The 13,090-nt window shown below is 37.5% G+C and overlaps 1 protein-coding gene across 1 annotated transcript in view; it reads right to left on the bottom strand.

Moving 5' to 3' along the window:
• Positions 1–13,090, bottom strand: part of LOC113544058 (ephrin type-A receptor 5) — a 56,977-nt gene that overhangs the window by 27,049 nt on the left and 16,838 nt on the right. Inside the window, exons 4-5 of the mRNA XM_026942673.3 lie at positions 2,625–2,780; positions 1,371–1,706 (exon numbers count right to left, since the gene is read on the bottom strand). Coding sequence (XP_026798474.1) covers positions 1,371–1,706; positions 2,625–2,780 — 492 coding nt within the window. The remainder of the gene's footprint in view (positions 1–1,370; positions 1,707–2,624; positions 2,781–13,090) is intronic.

Below are 13,090 nucleotides of genomic sequence, written 5' to 3'. Positions count from 1 at the left end.
GTTTCCCATTGTAGCCCAGATCCTGTAAAGATTTTCTAGCATACATTGAAGCTAATTAATATGGCTAGTAAAAATAGTTCCTACCAATAGCCTCGATTCAAGCACGCAGTGCAGCAGGTAGCAAGGTTTGGAGAAGAGTACTGCATGCCACAGCTATTTGCAACACGGAGAAATATATGAACCAATTAAAGAGTGTTATGTTTAAATAAACATATAAATCAAATGAAAAGTTATGTTTTTTGAAATATCAATAGAGAAGAGGTTTTTCCTTTGGATTAGTGAAGCATAAAATCACTGGTGATGGTTATATAGCCTACTGAACCTGAAAAAATGATAGTCCCAATATGTAATCTGCTTGTCCCAGGGGCCCAGGCTGGTAATCTGTCCACCGCCGTGTTGTGACAACAATGCTGTGAATGTTGTTATGTTACATGAAAAATACTTGTCCATCATGATTGTGATGGTTTGCATATCTTGGCAACAGAATCTTGCACTGAATGCACTTAGTTATTAAGAGTTAAATACTGAGACATCAATACTGAGTTAGTATCAGGTATCGACATAGTTCTGATATCAATATTGTGTTGAAAATGAAAAGTAGGATTGGGACATCACTAAAAAGAATGTTTGTGCATTTTTGTTTGTTGGTGGTGTGTCACTCTCTGCTATAAATATGTATAATGTCTCCTGGTGGACAGAAAAAAAAAACAGAGAACTGGAATTTATTATTTAGTTTAGGGGATAAATTCTGTCATCATAGAGAACTACAGCTTTTTTCCTGGTAAAGTCCACCACAAAAATTCTGCAAAGCTTGGTTAATTATCATGTTGGATTGGTATCCTCTTATATACTTAGGCCACTTAAACGGCACCACTGTAATAAACACTGTTGTAATAACAGTTATGAACAGCCACACTGACTCTCTGATGTCCAGAAATTACACGCTTTGTCCATGTTGACATTTTTTTCCTTGCAATCTTGCTAAGCTTCCATGTAATGCTTTTCAAAAAAATTTTTGTTCAGCAACCAACCCTGACTTCAAATGCCATTTGATTACAATGACTCCAGGATGGAGGATCTAAAGGCCATCCTGCCTGTACGTAAAACTATTTAAATGCATTTTAACTGCTGAGTGGACTTCACCATATGATTTCGCGATGCAGGGGGTCTCATCACTGACGCTCTAGTCATCGTAAACATCTCCTTGTACAGGCTGAGAGCTAGCAAGCTGAAATATGCTTGAAACCTTGCAAACAAAGTTTGGAGAAAACAGCCTGCATATAACTCATGTTCAAAGATGGAGTCTTTCCTAATACAAACGCATGGACACAAAAGCAGAAGAAATGCACAAACCTGGCCAGTCTACTCACCAGCCTGGTTGGTTGTGACATTAAGAGAAACGTATTGGCGCAGTGGTTTGGTGAGCTCAGAGACACCGTTCACAGCCTCCACCTCAAAGGTGTAGTTTGTGTGGGCAAGCAGGTCGAGCACCATGACTGATGTGTTGCTCAGGCCCGTGCGCTGGGGAAGGTAGCGCACGTGGCTGCTGCACGGCTCGTGCTGCTTCGACTCGGCACTCATCTTCCTGCAGACCACGCTGTAGGTCACGTCCTTCCTGCCACCCGTCTCCTCCGGGGCGCTCCACTCCAGCAACACGCTTGTCTCGTTTACATTTGAAATGGCGTTGCGTGGGGCTGAAGGAGGCTCTGGGGAAAATGTAGAGTGAAACTATTACAAGCACATTCATGCTGTATGACAGAGCCATTGAACTTATGAACTGAATCTGGCTCATTTCAATTTTTCAATGGCCCACATGTGGCTTACAATTTAACCCTTGAAACATACAGCTTATTATCATTTTTTCATCTGAAAGCATACTTTAAATTAATCTGAACCTGCAGGTCCTGGGTGTTGATAAGGGAATCTATATATTCTACTCTATAGAATCTTTCAGGCTCAAAAATTACCTTACTGATACATGTAAAAATGTTCCAGTCCCTAAGTGTTACACTGCTGTGTTTACTGTGAAACCAAAGTTTGGTTATTATATAATCTACAAGAAGAGCAGCATTATATTATTATTAGTGTGACATCTGGTCTATTATGCTATATTCTAGCACTGTTCATTCATAGGCTTTCACTGACAAAGTATTCTGGCATTTCAGGTCTGCATGTGAAATATAATAATTTCTAGCTTTACACAGTAGCTCCCTCACCACACTCTCTTTTTTGTCTCACTCAGACTTATTAAGGCAAAAATTGCAGCTTGTCATGTTCCTGAGAAACTTACCTTTTTTTATTATACTTAGATTTTATTATTAGACTAGATTATGTGTAAAGTACATTATAAAAGTCCCTGTTAATAGGTTGTCACTATAAAAATGATAACATACTTGTATGAATGCATTAATATAACCGTTGCAGCTGGTACTACTGTCTAAGCTGCCGTTACAGAAAATTAATCAACACCATGCAACCAGAGAATCGAGAATTCAACAATGCCGTGGTCAGCTTTACTCAGCAAAGTTTGCGATGTATTTCATTTTCATGTATTATTTCAAATAACTATAAATTTGATTTCTTATTTCAGATATGAAATACAAAAAGGCATGCTGAGTATTTACTTGTGCAGGCCATGTTGGTGGGGTCTGTGTCTTTTCTGTAGTAGCTGTGCTCACACTGACAGGAAGTGGAGCCCTCTGTTTTGGTGAAGCTGTGAGGAGGACACTTACTGCATGTCCTAGTCTGCAGAGCAGATCTGTAGAACCCAGGCTTACACACTGCAGATAACACACACACACACACACAGAGCACAAAGCAGAAATGATTACATTATGAATGCAACTGATCAATGCCTTTGTACCACTTATTTGGATTTGATGAGAAACATTGGCTGTTAAAGTCAATCATTCATCTTCTTCATTAAAAAAGAGCAGGTGCTCATATCAATGGGGTTTAGATGGCTAAAATGCAGAGCGCTCATTAATACACCATACTGTGTCCCTCATCATCAACATTTCTAGCACAAATAAAACCTTTGATGTATTTATAATTTCACTCCCTTTTTTAATGTGCATCTGATGCCGAGTAATTAATATATTTTCAAATACATTTCCTTGACTCAAGGTGGTTTTCTATGACTATAACTCAGTTAGAGACACTAAAGAGTGGAAGACTGAATGATACACACTGAATTGCTTATCTGAAAGGCTTTAGAGAGAACTCATCGAGCCTTACAACTCATCAACATCCACAAAACGTGGATTTGTAAAAGAATGGGATTTAAGATGTCCGTGGGACAGTGAAGATTGACGGAGCCTGTGCGTCTCAAGTTTATGACTGTTTAAAGGACTTTCAGCTTAGCACTGATACTTCTGCACAGCAGACACACTGACACTGCAGAATACATTCACGTAATGGATTGCTGTGGATAAAGAGAGACATATTATCAATGGCCTCTGCAGTACAAAGTGCACACACAGACGTTAATTAAGGCTACCTGGGCATGCATTAAGAAGCTCTGTAAATTCAATCCAACACCAAGCTGTAATAAAAACTATATTTTGTATCTAAAAAAAGAGTACTTATAAAGCTCTGTTTCTCACAACGTACTTTAAAATGCTGGATATTGATTTGTATTCGGGTCTGGGACTCTCAGAAAAATGAGCTGGCTATAAAGCAGCCTCATAACCGTCTCTCCTGCATGATGAAGACACTCAGATATCTGTCATTCACAGCATGCCGTGCTCTGGCCTCCACATTACATTTGCCTCCTGTCTGAAGCTCTAAATATACCTCTGCAGGGTTTGGGGTTTTTGGCAGCATCAGGCACTCTTATCCATACACAGTCCAAATGGCTTGCTTGTTTTAATGGTGCATAGCAGCAACAGCTAAGGATTTGCTCTCCATATGAAAATCAGGAATACGAATAAAAGAAAATAAGCAGTGTATCACTCTCAGCTCTGATCAGACACAGCACACTAATGTCTGTATGTAATTACTTTAATAGAAACTCTTCTTGACACTTAAATCATCCTTTACATTTGAGCCACTCTGACTCAAGATCATTTCCTCTGCTATGTCTCAGAGTCGGTGTGCTCATAGAGAATAGACAGCCCCATACCGTAAGCAGTGCTGCTGATGGACAGTAAGTGAGCGTACCTCACTCAGGTGAAGCTGTGTTTCTTTTGAACCAAATGATAACAGCAAATACTACTGAAGCATTGAAAAATCTTGGTTGAAACCAAACCCAACATTCAGAAAACTTTGGACTGAAAACCTAAAACAACATGATTGATTATTCATATTCTTATTCTTCTGATCATTATTAATTGAAATTTTTGCATTTGTTTATAAACAAACTGAAATCATTTAGTGAATTGTATATGACAACTATGACAATGCATGCCTACTTGATTTCGTTATTTACATTTATAAAGCAATTTACTTTCCTTTACAGAGAGAGGTGTGTGAACCGGCTATAGATGCATAGCATGACACATTCCTGTAAACAAACTGGAGGAGACTGTATGAGAACATTATGCAGTGTTTGTAAAAATCTATCTGACTTACTAATCAAACTATCTAAAAACATAAAAATCATGTTAAATATTAGATAATATCTTTACATGAGGAACCATTTTATCAGTCCACAAATAAAGGTTAATATACACTTCATGTTAACATTACGTAAAAGTACATTCAGTTGACAGTTTATCAGGAACAGTTTTTTGTTTTTCACCCCACAGAATGCAGAAAGTCATGGCAGGGGGTTTAAGGTTTTGGAGGACACTTCTGGCAGCCAATGTGCAGTATATGGCTAAAATTATGTGCATGTATATATATATATATATATATATATATATATATATATATATATATATATATATATATATAGCATGAAATAATAGTCAAGCGTAAGGATCTGAGTGACTTGGACAAGAGCCAAATCGTGATGGCTAGATGACTGGGTCAGAGCATCTCAAAAACAGCAGGTCTTCTGGGGTGTTCCCGGTATGCAGTGATTAGTACCTACCAAAAGTGGTTCAAGGAAGGACAACCAGTGAACCAGCAACAGGGTCATGGGCCCAAGGCTCACTGATTCGCATGGGGATCAAAGACTAGCCCATCTGGTCCAATCCCACAGAAGAGCTACTGTAGCACAAATTGCTGAAAAAGTTAATGCTGGCTATGATAGAAAGGTTCAGAACACACAGTGCATCGCAGCTTGCTCCAGACTGGTCAGAATGCCCATGCTGACCCCTGACCACCACCGAAAGCACCTACAAATGGCACGTGAGCGTCAGAACTGGACCATAGAGCAATGGAAGAAGGTGGCCTGGTCTGATGAATCACATTTTCTTTTACATTCTGTGGACAGATGGGTGCATGTGCATTGCTTACCTGGGGAAGAGATGGCAGCAGGATGCACTATGGGAAGAAGGCAACCCGGCAGAGGCAGTGTGATGCTCTGGGCAATGTTCTGCTGGGAAACCTTGGGTCCTGGCATTCATGTGGATCTTTCTGTGACACATACTGCCTCCAAATTCCCCAGATCTCAATCTGATCGAGCATCAGATTCCATGCCTCGATGGGTCAGAGCTTCTGACCCATGGGTCAGTTCTGGCAGCACAAGGGGCACATACACACACACTCACTGAACATTGCTGCAGACCAAGTACACCCCTTCATGGCAGTGGTATTCCCTAATGTTAGTGGCCTCTTTCAGCAGAATAAAGCCCCCTGCCACACTGCAAAAATTGTACAGGAATGGTTTGAGGAACATGACAAAGAGGTCAAGGTGTTGACTTGGCCTCCAAATTCCCCAGATCTCAACCCGATCGAGCATCTGTGGAATGTACTGGACACAGCACACCTTCAGAGGTCTTGTGGAGTCCATGCCTCGATCGGTCAGAGCTGTTCTCGCAGCCCAAGGGGCACATACACACACACTCACTGAACACTTTATTAGGAACACCTGTACACCTACACTTCATTTATGCAATTATCTAATCAGCAAATTATGGACCAGAATTTCAAAGGAATATTTCCAACATTTTGTGGAATCCATGCCACGAAGAACTGAGGCTGTTTTGAGAGCAAAGGGAAGCCCTATCTCATATTAATATAGTGTTCCTAATAAAGTGCTTAGTGAGTATATACTGTGAAAGCATATTGTGCTTTCACATAATGTATAATAGCTATAGAGGAGAAGTCCTTGACTGAAACAGGGATACATTCTCAGCCATTTTACTCTTTCGATCTACTTAAAAACTAAAAATTTACCTGGTGGGCTATTGTCGACTTTGCACAAATTTCTGGCAGAAATATAAACCTTTTTAAAAGAGATTTTGCAGGAATTAAAAATATTTTGTGAAATATAATGATACTTCATCAGCTTGGCATCATGCCTAACTCATAATTCATGTTATTAACAATGTAAAATTTGAAGTCCCAACTTCTAGCTTCACGATTTCACCACCTTTGTCTCATTTATTATAGAATTCTCTAAAAGACAGCCAAATATACCAGAATGAAACCACCTATAGTACTTGAGTAATAGGTTTATCATTTCATAAAAGGTTCATTTTTAACAATTTATCAGTTAATACACTACAAGTTCATACTGCTAGCGTGGCATCTGCAGGCCTTTCTGTCAAACAAAGACATTTCTCCTTCCAACATGAACAACTAGTGATTGTGCATTGTACAAGCAAAATGGCTGCAAATATTTTAAACATGAACCCCAAAACATTACTCCTTAGGAGGAAAAAAAAACACTACTGTACTCTACTTCAACTTACAGAGTATTTGTAGTGGCCTTGCAATTGCCATTAAATTACCTCCCACTGTGAGAATGACAAAGGCTGATTTAAATGTCAGGCTCTGAACCGTCTCATGCTAATGGAGCTGTAGTTTATCTGGATGGCTCTTAAATACCAGGCACAGCATAGTAGTGAGAGTTCTCCATGAGCAAGTGAGTGAGTGTGCATGTGTACCTCAAATCATTTAAAGATTCACATTTTGAATCCAAGTAAGAAGAAAAATCCTATTGTTATTCTGGCCATTTCTCTTGCATATGCTAGAAATTCAGCACTGGAACAGTGTTCTGCATATCACTGATCTCTGATCATGGTGTAGCCTTGTGCTTCTCTTCCACTCTATACTATGCCTGAGAGTTCAGCCTGCTCTTACAAGACACTTCATTTAAACAATCTGTCGTTTGACTATGATACATTTTCTGAGAATGTTGAGGATTACAAATATGGATCCCGACATGGCCAAATCCATTTCTCCACACTTCAGTCAGGCCCCAGCCGAGATAATCCCACAGGACGAGCAGCATTATGATATGAAAGCAAATCTTAATGGAAACAAGATGAGGTTGGATTAAATAAAGGACTGGAGATGGGCCGCAGTAATGGTCCTTGTACGAGCCTGTGATTGGATTACACCAGGGACTGGTGTGAAATGAGGACTTCCTATATAATTCATCTTCTATTAAACACACACACGTAACACAAAGAAGTGGATTATTATCTACCAAATTATGTTAAGGTGTAGTACCTCTGCACCTTAAATAAATACATCTATTTTTTGCAAACCATTTAGCACACACATAGGAGGAGGTATATACAGAGTCTTTAAAACCAGCATCTAACTGAATGACCTTGACAAAAACTTGGGTACTCTATCATGCAGAATTTGACTTACATCCTGAGCTCTTGTCTAGCCAAGCATGAAGCCATGTTTGCTATCTTTCAGATGTCTTTCATTCTGCTTCCATGTGTAAAGTTTTAGCATTTAAATAGCTAATCTGTTTTTGGATTGATTTTTAAGCAGTGAATATCATCACTACATTATTACGATCTGAGTGCACTGATTTGCTTCCTGCATGCATAATAACAACGACATAAAAAGGAGCCACAGGTAAACGAAGGCGAAATAAAATTCAAAATCATTCTCAGCTGATATATGATAAAATTGAGACTCGAGTATTAATCTCCAATAGGCTTTAAAACTAGTTTACAACATGAAGCTTTCTGCTGCTTTAGACCAACCTAGACCCCAAACCTACTCAATGGGTAAACATTGAATTAATCTAAACTAAAACACACCAATAGCAGCTTTTTTCCACAGTTGTCTGGTGGTTACCATAAAACCCTGTATATACAGTACATGCACTCTAGTTTCTATTGTGACAGGCTTGACCCCGCTGTTACTACATGACTACACTGACCAGTGCAGGAGGGCAAGCAATGTTTTAATCTATACCTTCTTTTTTTTTTTTTAATCCCTTCGTATATATTTTTATGTATATATTTTTCTTTATATTTAATATATTTCTATATTTTCTTATTTTATGTCGGAACAGTTGTATAAAGCATTTCACTGCAAGTCGTACTGTGTATGGTTATGCATGTGACAAATAAAATTTGAATTTGAATTTGATTTTAATTTTTAATTATCACTGCCATTAAAATTACACTCATTGGCCATTCTAATAGAAAGGCTACGGTCATTCAAATAACCACTCCATTCAACTGTGGTGTGCAGAAAGGCATCTCAGAATGCACAACATGTTGAACCTTGAGGTGGATGGGCTACAACAGCAGAGGACAGAGTTCCACTCCTGTCAGCCAAGAACAGGAATCTGAGGCTGCACTGGGCACAGGCTCACTGAAACTGGACAGTTGAAGATTGGATAAAGACCAATTTTCAACCATCCAGTTGAGTCTTGACCAGTCTGACCATTCTTCTCTGACTTCTCTCATCAACAAGGCATTTCTGCCTGTAGAACTGCCGCTCTTTTTTTGTTTTGTTTTGCGCACGACTCGTTTTGCGCACGACTGTGTAAATTCTAGAGACTTGTGTGTGAAAATTCCAGGAGATTTCTGAAATTAATTACACACACACACACACACACATATGTATATATATATATATATATATATATATATATATATATATATATATATGTGTGTGTAATTAATTTCATATTTTCTGTATATATTACCATTTTTGCACAAATGTTTTCAGTGCCATCCCTAGTTAACTGACGTAGACTTGTTCGCTGTTAGCTAAGTAAAACATACATTGATAGATTTTATTTCACGTTAATGAAGACAAAACCTTCTCCATCTACCTTGAGAGAAACTGAGGGTGCATCTTTCAAGAGAATGTGAGATGGTGGAAGGAGGTGGGGCTCACCTGCCATTTTTTTCATCAGGGAAAAAAGAAACTGCTTGTAGCAGTGTACTTCGGTGGAGATCCTACGCAAAATGAATGAAGGTTGGCAGGTCTGCTATTTGATAAGGTGAACATGATGAAGAGAGACATACATACACAGAAACCACTCTGATGGACTTTATATCTAAGATCTTAAGATTCCATTTGTAAGGTTTTTTTCTAAGGAATTGTAAGAAATATATATAGTTTCTACTACATGTAGGCAACTGAGCAAACAAGCACACAGTCACTCACTCACACACACACGCACACACACACACACACACACACACACACATACATATACAGCAGGATGATAATTTAATATTCATCTCTGTGTGGGTGTGTCAAATGTCAGTTTGTTTTTGTTTGCTGTCTCATATTGTTTAGCTGGTCTTAATTTCACTCGAAGGTCTTCAGCTGTCAAATTACTGTATGGGAATAAAATGCATTTTTCTCTCAATCATTATATTTCCACAGCTGATACTCAAACATAAGTCAGAGTTTTTTTGTTTGTTTGTTTGCTTGTTTTTTTTTTTTTATTTTCTTCACCAATGTGAGGTTGTATATGAGTATTCAAGACGATTCTGATATCTAACACAATATGCTGCACCCATACACACTGTTACATTTCTATTTCACTACATAATAGGAATCATCATAAACATGTTATCTGTGCTTTTCATTCTGAGCATATACCTGGACTAAAATCAGCTATTTTTAATCTCACCCACTACATCTTACAGTCTTCCTGTTTCTCCCTGGAGACCTGTATGCACTATCCAAGGTTCCACCAAAAATTCCTGGTAAAAACATCTGGCAAATGAAGTTAATTTACTTTAATTTACAATACAGGTAAACTGTAATTAAATTCAAACATGAATAAACATGAATAATAATAAAATGAATGAAACCATTGAAATATCTCTGTTTTCCTGGCAATTTTCATAGTTCTAAATATGAGATGGCACAATACTGGTACCAATACTGAAACCTTGAGTATCAGGTGATGTTGATACTCATTCAGTATTGTTTCTTTAAAGCCTACTAAGCTTTCTTTTCACAGTTAAAACTCTTAAAAAAGAATAAACCAAAGAAAAAAACAATGAAGTCTCTACATAAGCAGACATTTCCAGTTCCAAAAAAATGTGTTTTCCAAACAGAATTCAAATCTTTGCCATTTGTTACAAAGATTAACATATTTGTTTGACGTGTTTTCTTAATCTAATCCACCATTTTTTTGCTGGTATGTGTCCGATATGATATTGGGTATTGGATTGGTGCCATCCCTAGTAAAATTATATTATTTTAACCATCAACAAGGTATTAACTTACAACCTGCACATAACATTTACACAAACTTCACATAACTGCCAAATAACTTTTATATAATCTTTATATGCATGGACATTAACTAACCCACAGGACAAATAAAAGCTCCAATGTGCTGCCCAGTCAAATGGAAACCAAACTGATGAGGCTTAAAAGTGGTATAAAAGTGGACATAATATAATAACAATAATAACACTAATAATAATATGGGCATTAATACAGACTATAGGGAATGAACGAGTATATTATTAACCTTTTCTAACAAAGTTTCTAATGTAGTATATCATGTTTACGTCCTTGACAGAAAGTCAGCAAATTGTTGTCCAAGAATTTAGCTATTAGCTCTGGTGTTCTCTTCTTCACATATAAAAAATAATACTATTATTTGACTAGCATCCTTTACTCAATATGTTTAACCATGAGCTGAATGTGTGCAGTAAGCAGGAGACGTAGCCTACATCGAAATGCATCATACCACAGTTAAAAACATTATGATTAAAAATACACACCAACAGAAACTTTTGTTTTGCCAAAAAATTCAATAAGTAGGTTTTATTTCTGGATGTTGAACCCACTCATCCACAAGGTAACTATGAATAAAAAATTAATAACTTAGACGTGAAATCTGTTTGTCCCCGAGTTCTAGAGAACTTGCACACAACCTACAGACAATCTTTAAATGACATCCACAGCAAACGTCTCCACTGCTCCCCCCATCACATTTAAGCTAAACTGTGAGCCTTAAATCATTTCATGTCAGCCTTGTGAACTGCTTTTGTCACGCTCGACCAGGACGGCTGCTTGAGGATGCAAGGCCGACCCCTCCTGCTGCTACCTGTGGCATGATGTCTCTTCAATGTCATGGTGGAGGGGGAGCTCATAATGTGCTGCACAAAGGCTAATCCCTCATTAATATGCAGCTAACAGTGGTGGGCCTGACAATTAACAAGCTAGCGAGAAGCTTCATATGTAGTCCCTCTAATGGAGGACCGTTTGGGATGAAACATGTTGACTGATAGGACTTTACTGAATTTACTAGAAACAACTTCAAACATGGCAAAGATGTCCAATAATTGAAACCACGGGGCTCAGATAGGAACTGAAATGCAGCAAGATAAAGAAAGCCAATCAGTGAGAAATAGCATTGCTAATGAAAGAGCCACATAAATGCTCTGACAAATCAATTGGGTGCTAATTAGATGAGGAATCCGGTTGTACTGAATTATGGGAACAAATAGCAAATTCTCTTTATACGGATGCTTTTCAGTGGCTGTATCTATAACACTGGAGAAAATCAACCTATTACATATAATGAGAAATTTAAATTATTAATCAAATCAAATGAAACATCATAAGAGTTAGTCTTTTCACAAATATCAATAGTACATGGATATAGACAGCAACATGAACTACTGCAACAAAATGTTCTGTTTTTTTTTTAATAAAAAGATAAACATCCTATTTCTATGTTTAGTTTCCCTCATGTAAACTCACCCAAAAACAAAAGCACACAAGTGGCAATGTGCAAGCGGGTGATTGGCAGCATCCAGTGTTGGTCTTTGTGCTTTGCCATTGTTGGAGCTGGAATTATTTATTTTCCCTCAGCACACTGTTTGAATAGCGGGGCGGACCAAGCCTGATACTTGGCAACAGCAAATCCGCTATCTGAATTCCATTAAATCAATGACATGTAGTTGGAAATCTGCTAATACACTCAACACAAGGATTCTGGCACCATCTCAGTGTCTAACATGAGCAATGCCCAGATGCTCCTCAATATTCCTCTTTTCTTTCTGCTATGCAATTTTTTTATTCTTCGTGGTTATGTGAAGAAAAAAAAAGCAAGCAAAAAGACGAAAATACTTTGCTAATAACTGATGTGAGATCTGCACGATTCAGTCAAGATTAAAAAGGGTACATATTTAACCTCCTTACACATGAGTCATCTGATAAGAATTGCTGAATTAGCCAAATTATAAATAGTGGAAACTGTCAGTCAATTTCAGGACAACTTTAAATTATATGGTGTATTATACTGCATCTAGTATTGTATCGCATCATATCATATAGTTCTATACAAGGCCTTCGATTCAATACATCTGTGTATCAAACAATACATTCAATAGCCTGCATCATAAAATATCACTTATATTACCTTTAAGAAGTTCTCAGAAAGAGTACGACACTGCAGCCAATTGGTTCTTGGACTAAAAAAAAGGAATTATATATTATGTTCCTCATTTAAATATCAAAATCTGACTTGCATACCTCGTGATTATTGCTTGCAAATGCACTTTATTGTAAAGTTAGGTTTCTTGTGCCAATATTAAAAAATCTGATTTGTTAGTTGTTACATTTATAATTTCTCGTTTTAAATTATTTGAATTTGTAAACATAACTGAAACAGGGTAATAGTGATTTAATAGTTGGTTAATAGAAAACTGTGATATGTATTTGTAAAAAAAAATCTTTTTGAACTTGGCTCTTAAATCACAGAATTGTCAAATAAAACTTTATATGCTCAAGGTCA

This window comes from Pangasianodon hypophthalmus, chromosome 17 (genome assembly GCF_027358585.1).
Source record: "Pangasianodon hypophthalmus isolate fPanHyp1 chromosome 17, fPanHyp1.pri, whole genome shotgun sequence".
NCBI lineage: Eukaryota > Metazoa > Chordata > Actinopteri > Siluriformes > Pangasiidae > Pangasianodon > Pangasianodon hypophthalmus.
Note: the sequence above shows the minus strand (reverse complement) of the source record. Positions and strands in the feature narration are given on the sequence as shown.